Below are 14,415 nucleotides of genomic sequence, written 5' to 3' on the forward strand. Positions count from 1 at the left end.
ATGGAGTTTGCTGTCAGCCATAAGCTCTGTGTGAAGCAGGACTAATAGAGCATTAAATGGGAACTGATTCTATTTTTCACCTCAGACTTCCATAGAAGTGGTATCCTCTTGAGTAAATGACTTCTCAGCCATCAGAGTGTTATATTTTGGATGAAAACTAGTGCTCAAGCAGGGGCTGTATGACTCTTCCCTCATGTACAAGCTAAGTTCCATGGGAAGTGAAGTGAGGACAAGGACAGCTGACTGATAAGTAGCTACATTCCCCTAGCAGAGGCAGGACTTGTGCAACATCCTGGTGTCTTGCCTGGTGGTAGAACTGCTACGTCTGGAAGGGAGCAAAGCATAAATTGATGCAATCAAAAGGTGACAGTGAGTATGGAACTGTGAGCACACCCCTCCTATCTCACCCCCTTGGGCTGCAGCACTAGCTGTTATTTCAGGATTTCTAAATAGTGCCCTATTCACTGACAAATACGCAATTCCTGGAAATTGCATATGCACTTCAAGGACTGGGCACAGTGGTTATATTGCATCTTTCAGCAGATGTAATATCTCCCCAACCCTCCTACCCCCAGTAATCCTCCTTCCCTCCATCCTCCTCTATCCCAGCTGCCCCCCCCCGCCTTGTGACACTCTAATACCTGACTGAAAAAGAAATGTATTCACTAGAAGTGTTTTAGTCTACAGGTTTATTATGGAGTCAGCTTGCTTTGCAGTACAGAGAGGAAAAAAAGCCACCCCCCTCTCCCTCTTTAAAAACACTGTTGTACAGAGCAATTGTACCATTGATGCAATAAACCGTGATGGGGCAGGGAGAAGTGAAAATCACCTGGCACTGTCTTTACTAGTCTGTTACCAGCCATTATCAGCTGCAAACTGATAATGACCACTCAAAACTTGCAACTGCCTTGCGCTAGTTTATCATACTTCTATTAAATCCCCCAATGGTGAGATGGCGGCCATCTGTATACAGGCAGCCACAGTCCAGTTTCCAAAGCAGCAACTGGTAAGGACAGCAGTAAGTCCCATGGTTGCACTTTACTACCAAAGGAGATGATGTGACCAGTCACACCAGGTCAGTGTAACATGAACTCTCAATGCCCCAGATATACTGACTGCTACTTAAACATGACCTGCAGGTTCTGCTTGTGACCTTCAATCTATACAAAAAGCTTTAATTTCCCCAAAAGAGTATTATCTTCTGCACCAGAACTGCCAGTTTATCCTCACTATCACAACTGGACACAGAACAAGATTTCTAGAAGTATTTACTTCAACAGTTTACATTCCAGAAATATTCCAAATACCTCCAAGTGAGAAGTCCACTGGTCCTTTAATCATTAGGACAAAGGAGCATTCACAGTTGTTTTTTTTCCAATCGGTTAACACCCTTCCTAAGCATTTCTGAAAGCCAGTTCATCAAGTGCACAAACACCCCCAGACAGATTTTCAGCTTCATTGAGCTTTGAGGAGGTGCAAATAAAACTACACAGTACAGATCACCATAGCATTTAAGACCAAACATTAACACTGGCAAGCTGGTACTGGTACCCTAATCCGTGCTCCTGCACACACCTGCAGAGCTACTGACTGGCTGCTGCACTACCCTCAGTTCACAAGTGCCTCCTGCTTTTCACCAGTAACCCGTAACCTGCTTCAGCTACCCAAATATTAACAGAAAGAGCAGGGTTATCACAAAATACTTCTTTAGAAATGCAGTTTATTTCAACGCTCCAATAAAAAAAGCCCAACGTTTCCAGATCACAGAACATTAACACAACAAAGGAGTTTTGCATTAGTCTACTACTAAGACTTTTAAAATGTTCATGCCAATCGTTAGTCAATAGAAACAGCCTTCTAGGACTAAGCCCTTACATTTATAAAGACACCACAAAATCCCTTATAATAATGTAAACAAAATAAATTTTTCTTCTTAAACTTTTTTAATTCAAATCCATTCTTTCATGACTTCCGCTCCTTCAAGGGCTTCCTGATGGTGAGTGACTGAAAGGGAAAGAAAAACATTAAAAGCAACTCTTACAGCAAACCCAACAAACAGAAATTTTATGTGCTACCCCAGGTTTCCTCTGCTCGGGAGCCCTTCCTGCCTCATAATGTCCCTTACTACAATGTTCTCATTTACAGTTGATGAATAATGAGAAGTGTTATATTTTACTCCTTTATAAGTAAAAACTGCACTAAGCTTGAAAAGGGCAGGCAAAACAAAGAGCCATCAGCTGCCATAGCTAGGTGAGACATCAAGCCTGCTCAGGAAGAACCTTGGAGGCCTATGCTCCAGCTGTGCAGAGGAATTCCTACTCTGCCGTAACCTGCTGTTTCAGTTTAGGGCTCTCTGCAAGGCACCAGCTCAGACTATGTCAATTCCAGCACACACTTCTCTGGTTCCGTAGGAAAACCTGCTTCTTCCTTCACAGTGCACAGCAAAACTTGGCAGTGGTGCAACTGAGACCCAGATGCGAGGAGCCACCAGCAGGAATTTAATCCTAGCACACATACATAGTTTGCTCCATGCCTCACATTATTCACTTCTTCCCCAGATTCTAAGTTCCTCGGGAACTTTGGGAGAGCTGATTCTCATTTGCTCACGTTTTCTGTCGACTTTAACATTTCATTTAAGTAGGTTACCTCAGGGTTACTGTCATGAAGTTCTGACTACCAGTGGTAGGAAGTGCCCATAAAACATCATCTTTTCATAGTAGGAAGTGCCCACAATAATTCATCTTTTCACACAGTTCACAGATCAAGACAAACTTTAAGCTTCTATGCTTGCACAAGTTAACTTCTCCAGCACTCGTGTATGGAGTGGTTGCTGTGTAACTGTATGGCACACTCAAGTTTTAAGGTATTCCTACCTTCTCTTTGGAGATGGTGATCTGGACTTTGAACGACTGTTAAAATAAAGAAGAAAAGCCATCAATGTGATAAACCTGTACACACTCAGCAACTGCTTCGGGCGACTTAAAACCAGTAAGAACAGTTTGATGTTAAACATGTTAAAATGCTGATGACAGCAAGTACATGAAACTACATCAAGCAAGAAGCTGCAGTGGAGAAGGACAACTGCTGAAAACTGGAGCCCTCAGGAAGAACAACACAGCACCAAAGCAGCTGTAAAATGATCACAGCAGAACTGCAAAGCAGGAGCAGTGAATCACAAGGTCAGGAACACTAAGAACTACAGAGTTGAGAACTAAAGGTAGGGAAAGACATGCCCCAAATGCTGTCAAAAATACTTTCTGTCACAACTATGGGTTAAACAAAAACCTGTATCCTAGGAGAATTGTTTAATGTCCAAAAAAAAAAAAAAAACAACAAAAAAACATTAAAGTATGAAAAATACTTTAAAAACAGCTATTAAAAGAAACCTAGAAGAAAAAACTAGAAGAAAAAAAGAAAAGAGAGAATGCCCACCACACCTCATCCACATGCAACTGCAATACTGGTCCGAGGAAAAAAAAACCAACCACCAAACCCCAAAACACAACATATTGAGTGTTGCTTGTATGTATATGCTCACCTTTTAGCAGGTAAGCCAGATTTAGATCTACCATGGGACCCAGACCTACAACAGGAGAAAAATAAAGCTCAGCAAAGCAGCCAGTAGCATGCACATACAATGAAAGTTAGCTAAACCAGCAACAGCAAGTTCATACGATGTGGTATCACAAACTAGAGAGGGAGGCTCTGGTGCTGTAGGCTTTTCTTGTGATGGTTCAGAAGAATCTTTTAGCTCTTATTCCAGAGACCCCCCTCATCAGAAGACAAGAGTACAAGCACAACAAGCTCCCCAGCAAAGCTTCAGCTACCACCTTCACAAAACAAGACCTTGTAAGCAGCTCCCAGACATTCTCCCCATGTATTTTCAAGTATAGTACAGCTCTTCCATTAGCTATCCCAACAGCATTTTGGTTCTCTCTTTATTATCTGACTAGTAAAGTGTAAACTATTCCCAGTTCATCTTATGAATTAAAACTACTCCAACAGCAATACTTTCCTGACATTTTTGTTCCTTTACCAACTCAAATATTTGCTGTTACTTAGAAAATAACTGTATTCCCAGAATGCTAGAATTCAGGCATGAACATCAGAAAGCCTGGTGCTCAAGAGTCAGTTGTTTAGCAGACTTAGCCAAAAACCAAACTTTTGGTACAGGCTGCCCAGAGAAGCTGCGACTTTCCCATTCCTGGCAGTGTTCAAGGCCAGGCTGGACAGGGCTCGGAGCAGCCTGGTCTAGTGGAAGGTGTCCCTGCCTGTGGCAGAGAGTTGGAACTGGATGAGCTTTACAGTTCCTTCCAACCCAAACCATTCTATGAGTCTATTTCTGCTTAGAACTGCTTTTAAAGGCTAACCAAGATTCACCTTTACCTGACCTATTAACTTCTAGAAATACTACTGTAAGTTAAAAAAAAGAGTTACATACCACTGCTTTGAAACCTTCCTGGTCACAGCTCTTAACATTAAAAACAGTTATTTTGCTACTGTATCACAGTTACACAGAATGGGGTTGCTCTCAACTACCCAGAACTTGCATTTTGCAGCACAAGCACAACTTTCAGCACACAAGAGCATCATCTTGCTACCAAAACTGCCAACAAACCTTCCAAGAGGCACAGCAGCAAAGCAGAATTGCAGATCAAAAGCTCTAAAAGCAGTGCTGGTTTTGTACTTGTGTTTTGCAGAATTAGCAGAGAACAAGAACCTCTGGAGTTTTCATGATGTTGCCAATACTCTAGCCCTGAACTACCACTTCTTGCACACCTGCACAAAGTCAGCATTTCCCAGAAATTTCAACATGAGTATCAAGTCCTTCATGCAGGAACATGACTGCCCCAGATGTCCCTGAGCAACATCAGCAGCATCCAAACTCTTCCACAGTAGCAGCATGCATTTTGAGCCTTCATTACAGGCTTGTACAAATAGTAAGTCAGGACAGCTCTAGTAATAATCATCATCCCCCTTTAGGCTCAATGTGCAAGTCCCAAGGTAGCAGACTGCTTGAAAACATTTCTCATCCCCCATTCTAGTACAAAACAGAAGACAACTACTGCTAACTTCAGACCTCCTGTCCACCACATTTTTATCCTATTCTTTCACCCTTCTTCCAACTAAAACTTATTACGAAAGATGGAGGAAAAGAATACAGGAACACTTACTCTATGCCCATTTTACTCAGCTTCCATTTCAGCATAGAAAATAGCCAGATCCACAAAACTAGGGCTGCATGTCAGCGAAGTCCTTCAACACACCACCTGTGGCATTAGGACTCATGGTCCTGTCCACTCAACCCTTCGAACCTCTCAAGTCAAGCACCTTACCCCATGTAATATAGTTCTCAGCAATTTAATTTGATCTAACTCTCAGAACTGGAACTGACAAAGCTGAAAAGCTGTAAGCAAGAGTTCAGTTAATAGTAGCAACCACCTCATTGCTTCCCACCCAGCCCCACCATTTGGAATTTACAAAGAAATCATGCGAAGAAAAACCTAAGCAACATTTCCTGCAGGTCTCAAGGTCAAGCATTCTCTACATGCACAGGTATTAACTAGTCCTCAATACTTCTCTCCACAAACCTTAAGGCATATATATGCTTTGTTTATGGCTATAGAGACACGATATATAGAGTCCACAAACCAAACAAGCTCATGTTTAGTCAAGAAATCAGCCACTACTATAGTCTGTGAAAAAGCGTAAATTACTAAATGCAAACACTGCTGTGCAATTCAACTTCCTAAACCCTTCCAGTCAAATTCTCCCAGGAAAGCGAAAAAAACCACAAAAAAACTACCCCCAATACTAGTATAAGTTTCAATTAAAACAAGTATCTTACCTGCTTCGAGGCCATACAACAGACCGGGACCTTGAGCGTGACCTGGACCTAGATCTAGGAAAAAGCAGCAACAGATCAACTACTGCTATATAATTCATATAGCTGAGATAATATTCTTTGATTTTTATGATACTAATCTCAGATAATTTTGCTGGAACTATTAGTTTTGCAAGAATAACTTTTATTATTAGAAAGATGTATTACATTTAACCAGTACTACCCAGAACACATAAATTCTACTGCCCTAGCTGATTAAGCACAGTTACTCCCTGTAGCTTTAAAAGTGAAGTATGAAAACTTAACCTTGGATCAAAGCTGTATCTTTAGTACAGCTGAAGTATAAAAGACCTCAGAAACAGCAATTCCAGAATTTTATGTTTCGTTTTTAACATCAAACAAAGCATTCAGCTAGCTCTCGGGAATGTTACACCATAAAGGCTCCTGCAAACACATGAACTGCAAAACAAGCTAAATGTTAACTCCAATAGCTACGTTCCCTTCAACAATGTTTTGGGCTTAATGAAGAACACAAACCTTGATCTCCTTAAAGAACCAGATCGAGATCTGCGGGGTGAAAATGACCTATACCTACGAGGAGAGATTGACCTGGACCTGCGGTAGGAAGCTGATCTCGATCTACAAAAGAAAGGGAAAACCAATTAGAATTACTGCAAGTGATTTTTCACAAGGAGCAGAGAAAGGAGTGGAGCAGAGGGAGGAGTAAGGAAAGGCATGTAAATACAACAGGCAGAAACCTACCTCCTACCACGACTCCGACTGCGTGAGCGAGAATACCTTCGTCCTCGGGACCGCGAACGGGATCTCGACCGGGACCTAGGTTTAGGTTAGAGAAAAGAGGTATGAGGACAAAGCTGCAGCAACCAATGCATGTGAGGCCCTGCTGAAGTCAAAACTTATTTCAGACAACTAAAAAGAAAACAAAAAAGAAACAAAAATATATTTAAAAAAAAAAACAACACAAAAAGAAAACCACACCACTAGCATCTGTCAGCTGGAAAAATCTCTGGGCCTACTCGTCTTGAGCATTTTACTACCTAGGAAAATGTTAAAAGCTGAATGACATTGCAGAATTACATTAGAATAGAAAACACTGTAATGCGTATTTAAAATAAACCTTGCAAGTTTGCAGGTCGACCCTCTTTGGCCCAAGGTCTAGCAGATCTAGACGATCTAGAAGTATCTATAGCCGATCGCTGCATCTAGGTGTTCTCTTCAATCTAACGACGATCAAACTGACAGCCCAATGAGCCAGGGTGAGGCTTGATTGACGCAAGAAGATTTTTCTAGGTGGGAATGTGGTCAATCTGGTGTTCCTCTTTCTAAACCGGAGGGGGGCCCCAATTGAAAGCCAAATTTACTGTTACGGCGATCACCGTCTCAATTTTTCTGCCCTTAAAGAATAAGGTGAAGCTACGTGTAGATGGCTCGAGGGGATCTGGCCTCTTATGCTGATCACCTCAAGGTCTAGGAGGATCTTAAGTGTCGGATTTGCAAGGCGCCTCAGCATGAAATCTTAAGGCTCGTGACATTCTGAATCAAGGCGACTGACTCAAACGAAGAAACCTGAAAGGTTTTGACCAGGTTGATTATTAAGATATTAACATTTTATATGTATTAGCAAAAAAAAAAAGTGATATACACCTGCTGACTTACAATATTAAGAGTTAAAGCTGGTGCAACATTGTGTTCTTGGCTAACAAGAGCTACACAACAGAGAACTGGCGAAGCAACCCAGCCACTCTGGCCCCACACGTACCTGCTCCTCCTTCGGCGACTATAGCGGTGACAATCATAAGCATAGTGGCCTTTCTCACCACACTCATAGCATCTGTCGTTTGGGTCAAAGGGGCGCCGGGCAGGAGGCCTGTCATAACGGGAGCGACGAGGCATCCCAGTTGACACTTCCACTCTAACTCTGGAGCCACATATTATCCTGAAAGACATAGTATGTATAAATCACAAGAATACTTGTCTCCCCTGTGCCTGCTACACACAGAACGGGTACTGATGATGGGTGCAGGCTAAAACTGCAGCCACAGCAGTCAAGGACATTTCAGGCATAAACATACTTTCCATCGAGGCCAAGCACAGCATCCTCAGCATCCCTCGGATCTTCAAACTCCACGAAGGCAAACCCCGGCGGGTTCCTCGCGATCCACACGGTTCTCAGGGGCCCGTAGTAGCTGAAGGCTCTCTCCAGCTCGCCCTTTCCAGCGCCGGTGCCCAGGTTCCCCACGTACACCTTGGTCTCTGCATGGATGGACGCCATGTCAGGCCCGCACGCCGCTCCGCAAGCCTGCGGTGCGCAGGCGCGGCCCAGGACACGAGGCCGCGCGCGGGCCGGCCGCTGCCGCCCCTCCCCCCTCCCCCGCCCCCCCCTTCGCCTTGAAGCGCCGCCATGTTTGACACCGCCTCCATTTTGGTGTGCTCCCGCCGCTCCGCTCCCTCCCTTCCACACCGCCCTCACCGGGGACCACTGCCCACCGAACCCGGGGCCACCGACCCACGGCTGCTCCAGGAGCCTCTCTCCTCGGCCCCCTCCGCTCTCGCAGCCGGCCGCCAGAAGCCAACGACCACCTTTTCCCATCCCTCAGCGGAGAGCGAGCGACGCCGCTCCCGCCATGGGCAGCCCCCGGCTCGCTTCACACTCCCCGTTCCCCCTTACCATAACGCCCATAGCGCGACATCTTCCCGGCTGCAGACTGAACCCTGCGCACGACCCTTATGCACACGGAGTCTCCGCTGCGACTGCGCGCCGCGCCCCGACCGCTCGGGGAGACTGCGGGGTGGGCTTTGGTCGCTTGGCAACGCGGGGCGGAGCAGTCCCGCTCCTGGCCGCGGGGAGATCTCGCGAGAAGAGCGGCGGGCGGGCGCGTTCAGGGCGGCAGGCGTGCTGAGTCTGAGGCGATGAACCTCACCAGGCTCTTCGCTCCCGGGCAAGGAGGTGCTACATTCTGCGTGACGGGGCGTTCACAAGCTGTTCTTAAAGCGGCTGAGCAGAGTTTGACCCGACACTAGCTCTCACACCGAATACAACCCAATGAGCCTTGCGTGCCCTGGAATTCAAGCACTGCCCAATCCCCTCATCCAGACAGGCGGCATAAGCATTTTTGTTGGCATCTACCAACCTTTGCAGGGAGACACACACAGCAGCATACGTGCAGATAACTATTTTTAAGAAAAAACAGCGTGAACCTGACCAATCTGAAGTGATTTTAAATAAGCCACAGCAGGAAGGAGCATGGCATTTTATTAACAAGGGTTAGGCAGGCTTCCAAAGTGCATTTGATCACATTTACATGTTTTGGTGTGATCTCAAGACAGAACAAAGCAATATAGGAAATAAATGAGGGCTGTACGTTAACAAGCTCAGGAATAATAACACAATGATTCTTGCACTGTGTGCTGCCAAAAGATAAAACCAAAGCAACAGGAAACAAACATTGAATTGCACGGAATTCTCTATGAAGCAAAGGTCTTCCAATCACTGCTGCTCTAAAACAGCGATAGATAGGAAATGTTTTAAAAACCTGCTCTTTGCCTGCTATCTTTCCCTAATAATTTAAAAAACTTGGACCTACATTATAATCCATGTTCCAAATTAGGAGAACAGTTGTGGGGAAAAAAAAACAACAAAAAACAGAACAATTTTTTCATCTGGTTCGGTGATTCCAAATTCAGATAAACATGTCTACACCACTGGATAATTAGATTAATTTTAAAGGCAGAAGAAAACACAGTTTAAATTTATCATATATCATCTTTCACAGTGCTGTTACAAAAATAGCTATTCAACTGATACATTATCTTATTCCTGATACAGTAAGCTTACATCATCAGTTTAATACATTATCATTACCCAACAGCTTGCTTTTAGTAAAAAACAGTTCAGGGAAAAAATGTTTCATGGTTTTAGTTTATACTGCTTGTTTTAACCCTTTCTTAACATACAAAAATCAGACAAAAGTATCTAAACCCAGCATTTTTGCAAATATTTATACCCCAGACAGTTCCTAAAATAGGCCAGGTACACTCATTCCTAAAGGCAACTGCTTTAAACAGCAGATATCATTGGTTTTTCTCAAGATAGCCCTGTATTAAGCCTTGAACTCGAGACAGAATAATCTCATTGGAGCTGCTGCACTCTTCTGGGCCATATGGTGGGTCAATAGTCAATACCCCTGCCACACATAGCGTCTTTCCCGATTCGCCTTGCTCTGTTATGGGGATGTGGTTTGTTTCTAGCCAAGTCTTCAAATTGTTCTTCCTCTTTTCAAGTTCCTCTGGGCTGTAGGCTTTGCTTTCCTCAGGTTCAAATATGCAAGAAAGCCGTTGCTTCATTTCATCGTCCCCTTCTTTCAGTATTTCTACCTCCTCGACAGCATGGCCCAAGACAACTGATATGGACACACTTTCATTCTCCGGGAATGTTGCAAGGACAATACTGGCAAGGAAAGAAGGATGCATGAGTCACTGTATTTAAATGAAGACTGAGAAAAAAGAGGCCAAGATTCTTGGAGATGAGTGCTCATTAGTGTCAGCATAACCCAGAATTTAGTCAGCATCGAGTACGCAGCATTCTTCTTGAAGAGCATGCTGCTATACCTTTAAAATAATGAAAATGTGTGGCTTTGCGCCTTCTGGCCTTGAATTTGAAACCACTCTAGACACGATCAAGCAGAACGTTACTTTCACAAAAAAAAAAGTGTACATTAAAAGCAGGGCTGGGAATCTAAATATTTTTGTGCAGCATTCCCAACCTTGCTGAAGAACCTTAAGTCTTCCAACATTCAAAACCAACACTTTGAATGCTGAAGGCAGTGGTGGTAGTTAACATCAGAACCTTTTAACGTCAAATTATTAATACCTCATTATTGATCATGACTTTTTTAGTTTTACATGAGTGTTGCTAATTTCTTAACTGAAAACTATAGCTTGCATACTAAAATGGGACAGCAGGTTCAGGCTCATGTTGTAGCAGCCTGCTCTTTTCCCAAGGACTTTTTCCAGAAGTCCTAAAATAGAGGTAGGAAAGCAGCTTGTTACATTTCCAGGATCTCTTCCCCATCTGTCAACACAGAGGATCAGAAAACCTTTTTCTGTCTTGTGGGAAGAAACACTCCTGAATTTGATGCCAGCACTTTGTCAATCTACTGTTGCCACCATCGGTGGAAGTAATGACTTTCTGGGAAACTTGTGATGAAATATGCCTTGATTTTAGCCTGAGCCATTCCCAGAATCACTCACAGCTGTGTGTACCTTTCCTCCTAAAATGATGGGCAACTCCAAGAGAAGATTAGAGTATTGGAGCTACTCCAGAGTTGAAGTAACAACCAGTTCTTCTGAAACATCAGAAGCTGGATGGTTTTGTTTCTATCCTCCATCTTGTGCTCAAGTGGGACAAGCACACAACCAAAAAGGTCTGAAAATGCTCTGGCAGCAAGGAGACAAATTTCTGCCCATTCTCTGGTGCGTCCTACTTCTCAAAAACCCTGTTTTCAAGTTACTCATTTGAAATACTAGAGACCTGTGGTACCACTTTCTGGCCAATGTCATGGCTGATTTTCCCTGCTTCCTCTCCAAAGCAGCCACTGCACTGTCATGGCTGTTTGGCTGCAGGAGAGAGCTGGGCATCAATGTGAGAACTCTGGACAGAGGATAAGGATTTGAACATCTAAAGCATTAAAAATATTCCTTTATTCCTGCTTTCTGGAAGGAGGGCTTAGTATATTATTAAAAGTGATCCTGAACACATGGATATCATTTAAAGTACTAACCTCAGGCCCACAATAAAGTTAGCATGAATTCAGATTATCCATTCCCCAAACTCTTCAGTCCTTTGAATGAGATTACAGTGGTTTTAGGTAAACTGGCCTCATCAACTGCAATGTTGCTTTCTTTTAGGTCTTGACAATCAAAACAAAAAACAAAACCAAACCAAACCAACCAAAAACCAGAATACACAACCCAAACGTGCATTTTTTTTTCTCCAAATAAATTTGCTTCAGTCTTGGAATCTTTTCCTGAAAAACTAATCTTCCCTTAGCTTTACGGAAACAAAAGCTTTGGTACTTACCTAGCAGAAACTGGATCAACTGTTAAGACCCATCCTTCATATTCATGTTTCTCAACTACAGCAACTTTCACCAGTTTGTTCAAATATGTTTCCCACTCTAGAGGGCTTTTCTTCTGCCACTCATTCATATTTCCTGCATCCAGAACCTAGAAAATAGAGCAATTAGCAGAAGCAATGAATCCTTTTGCTTTGCCTTTCACATGAGAAGCAAATTTGCATCATGGTACGAATCTTCCATTTGTCTTAAGCCTAATTTGCTTTATTTTAAAAGCCAACATTCACACAAGTGGTTTGCATATTGCTGCAGTTCTGCAATTTCCCACCCAGTTCACCCATTTTTAAAGGCACAAATATTGACAAAAATTATTGCTCTGCTGATATAACACTGTCCCGTGGCATTAAATATTACATGTATTATTCTGCCCCCTTACAAAACCTCGGTTTTCCTGATCCTTAAGGGCAGAATTTTACTCCCCTTACTCTGTGTACTGGCACATCCCTGGTGTCTATGCCCTTCCATTGCCTGCTATCCACCCGGATCCTGGCTCTATCCTCAACCCCTACAGTACAGCAAGTGCTCTTCCACTCTCTTCTCCGTACCAGCTGCACTACTAGCAATCAGAGCAGAGCCACCCTTGTTGCAGCGTGGTGTCGCACAACCGTTTGTCTCCATCCCCGTATCCCACCGGATGTGGGCTGGGGAGAGATGGAGGGCGGACAAAGGGCAGGAGGAAGCGCCCTGCTTTGTTCCCCCAAGGGTCCTCAAAGCCTGAAGCGGGACGGGTAGGGCAGGCAGCGAGCTGGGCACGGCAGGAGAGCCACCCAGTGCCACAGGGCAAGAGAGGGGAGAATCCCCGGCCCTGCAGCCCGGATTCCCGCTCACCGACTCGATTCCCGCGTCTGCCGACGGTGCCCGGGAGCTGGGCCTGCCGCTTCCTGCTGCCGCTCAGCGCCCTCCCCCGACACAGTTTGAGTATTTTGGGTTATTTTAAGCACGGAATTGGAGGCTTCCGAGGCAGGAAAATGCTCAGAGATGCGGTGTTTTAAAAATAAGGGTGTGCATATAAATTATACATAGGTTTATATACATAAGAGGCCAGATTGCGAAACAAGGAGGTGGGGCATGCACCTACCCCGTGTGCTGCCTTCCGCCTAGCTAGAATTCGGCCGGGTTTGGCAATCCTGCTGCTAGAGCTGAGATCACTCACTCCAGCATGCAAAACCACTGCCTCTTCAGGAAATCTGGGTACTTAAATAGGTATAGGTGCGTGCTGTGTGGATCCACTCCATAAAAATATATCTGCTCCCTGGTTTACAGTTGTCTTCACAAGCACTCCTGTGTAGCCATGAAGGTGAGAAACTTGTTTTCCCATCCCAAAACCTCTCTCTTAACAACGAAAAGCTGGAAAAGCTTCCTATGGATGAAGCAAACCAGCTGCCATTGTTTCAGTAATTTTAAGTGTAACCGAGCATGTGATGGTTTTGAGAGCGTAACAAAAAAAAAATCAAGGATATAAAACAAGTCTCATGTTGCAAGCTTGAGGAGGTTAATTTCCTTTTCTAAAAAAGTTTCAATTGAACTTCCACAGTGCTACAGTGATTATTTAGGAATGGTCTATGCCTCTGTATTCGGCTACTGTTTTCTTTCAGAGTTATGATTTATTACAAAAGCAGGGATGAACAAATCTGACTGTTTTCATTATAAAAGCAAGCAACACAATGGGGATTCAAAGCTCCTGTTTGAAAGAAAAGCAGTGGAAAGACGGAGTATGGTTTGGGTTTTATATATTTGTAAGCATAGCACATTTTAGGTTTACTTCCTAACCAGTCCCCTTCTGGATCATGGAATGGAGGGCAGTAGTCCCTTCTGATCAAAATACTCCAAACATACTCGGTTTTAATTTTTGCTGGTCTTAGTCCATACTGATTTTTTTCTTTTTCTATTGTAGTTAATTGTTCTGACTACAAAGCCCCTATTTTTTTTATCCTGTCATCTAAGCTGTATTTACAGACAAAGGTCACTATCGTGAGCAGTTACTACAGCTTTTACACCGTAAATTTAACCTTAAGTCACAGTCAAAAAGCGGCGCAACTCTCATAACTCCAATAGCTGTACTAGTAGTGGAAGCTGTGGCACAGATGAAGTTGTAAATGCACAATTCGTGAGACCAAAGAACTCCGCCGGTATTACTGCACCGCTTCCCCAGTCCTACAGCGCCCTTTTGGGAGGACCGGCAAAGCCCGAACCGCTTCCCTCCGCCCCGGGGAAACGGTGCTTGTCAGGCACTACTGGGCCTTCGCTCCTCCTCCCGCCGCGGTCCCGTTCGCTCACCGCGAGGACCCACCGGTGACCGGGCGGCTCCCCGAGACCGTGGTAGGCACAGAAGCCCGCTCCGCCGGCTCAGGCGCTCTCCCTCAGCCGCTATAGGCCGCACGTCGCCGTGGCAACAACGCCCCGCTAAAGCCCGTC

General features: G+C 44.2%; 2 protein-coding genes across 5 annotated transcripts; both read right to left on the reverse strand.

Moving 5' to 3' along the window:
• Nucleotides 1-1,702: 1,702 nt before the first annotated feature.
• On the reverse strand, nucleotides 1,703-8,690 carry LOC133273199 (serine/arginine-rich splicing factor 7-like). 2 transcript variants are annotated; one of them, XM_061461337.1, is made up of 9 exons: nucleotides 8,535-8,690; nucleotides 7,939-8,119; nucleotides 7,626-7,802; nucleotides 6,608-6,682; nucleotides 6,383-6,484; nucleotides 5,849-5,902; nucleotides 3,539-3,583; nucleotides 2,874-2,909; nucleotides 1,703-2,004 (listed from the first exon to the last, which is right to left on the reverse strand). In XM_061461337.1, the coding sequence occupies exons 1-9, from the start codon at nucleotides 8,554-8,556 to the stop codon at nucleotides 1,980-1,982; spliced, it is 717 nt and encodes a 238-aa protein (XP_061317321.1). In that variant the 5' UTR covers nucleotides 8,557-8,690; the 3' UTR covers nucleotides 1,703-1,979. The 2 variants fall into 2 exon arrangements, with proteins under 2 accessions (XP_061317321.1, XP_061317322.1); XM_061461338.1 differs by lacking the exon at nucleotides 3,539-3,583.
• A 919-nt stretch (nucleotides 8,691-9,609) lies between these two features.
• Nucleotides 9,610-14,389, reverse strand: GEMIN6 (gem nuclear organelle associated protein 6). Of its 3 annotated transcripts, XM_061461343.1 has the most exons (4): nucleotides 14,159-14,389; nucleotides 12,829-13,360; nucleotides 11,946-12,091; nucleotides 9,610-10,313 (listed from the first exon to the last, which is right to left on the reverse strand). In XM_061461343.1, the coding sequence occupies exons 3-4, from the start codon at nucleotides 12,071-12,073 to the stop codon at nucleotides 9,938-9,940; spliced, it is 504 nt and encodes a 167-aa protein (XP_061317327.1). In that variant the 5' UTR covers nucleotides 12,074-12,091; nucleotides 12,829-13,360; nucleotides 14,159-14,389; the 3' UTR covers nucleotides 9,610-9,937. The 3 variants fall into 3 exon arrangements, with proteins under 3 accessions (XP_061317327.1, XP_061317326.1, XP_061317328.1); XM_061461342.1 differs by lacking the exon at nucleotides 14,159-14,389 and having other exon boundaries at nucleotides 12,829-13,838; XM_061461344.1 differs by lacking the exons at nucleotides 12,829-13,360; nucleotides 14,159-14,389 and adding an exon at nucleotides 12,546-12,776.
• Nucleotides 14,390-14,415: the final 26 nt, after the last annotated feature.

Source organism: Pezoporus flaviventris, unplaced genomic scaffold, assembly GCF_033815535.1.
Source record: "Pezoporus flaviventris isolate CSIRO_AGI_PZ_B2104156 unplaced genomic scaffold, CSIRO_AGI_Pfla_v1 ptg000031l, whole genome shotgun sequence".
In the NCBI taxonomy this organism is placed as follows: Eukaryota; Metazoa; Chordata; class Aves; order Psittaciformes; family Psittacidae; genus Pezoporus; species Pezoporus flaviventris.

Bases quoted from the DNA above. Each gene is read 5' to 3' on its own strand.
- LOC133273199 (XM_061461337.1), bottom strand. From the start codon at position 8,556: ATGTCGCGCTATGGGCGTTATG. The intron at 7,803-7,938 runs GTATGTTTATGC...TATGTCTTTCAG, and splicing joins GTGCTTGGCCTCGATGGAAA to GATAATATGTGGCTCCAGAG. The intron at 6,683-7,625 runs GTACGTGTGGGG...ACCTAAACCTAG, and splicing joins AGTCGCCGAAGGAGGAGCAG to GTCCCGGTCGAGATCCCGTT.
- GEMIN6 (XM_061461343.1), bottom strand. From the start codon at position 12,073: ATGAATGAGTGGCAGAAGAAAAGCCCTCTAGAGTGGGAAACATATTTG. The intron at 10,314-11,945 runs GTAAGTACCAAA...TTTCCTTGCCAG, and splicing joins GTTGATCCAGTTTCTGCTAG to TATTGTCCTTGCAACATTCC.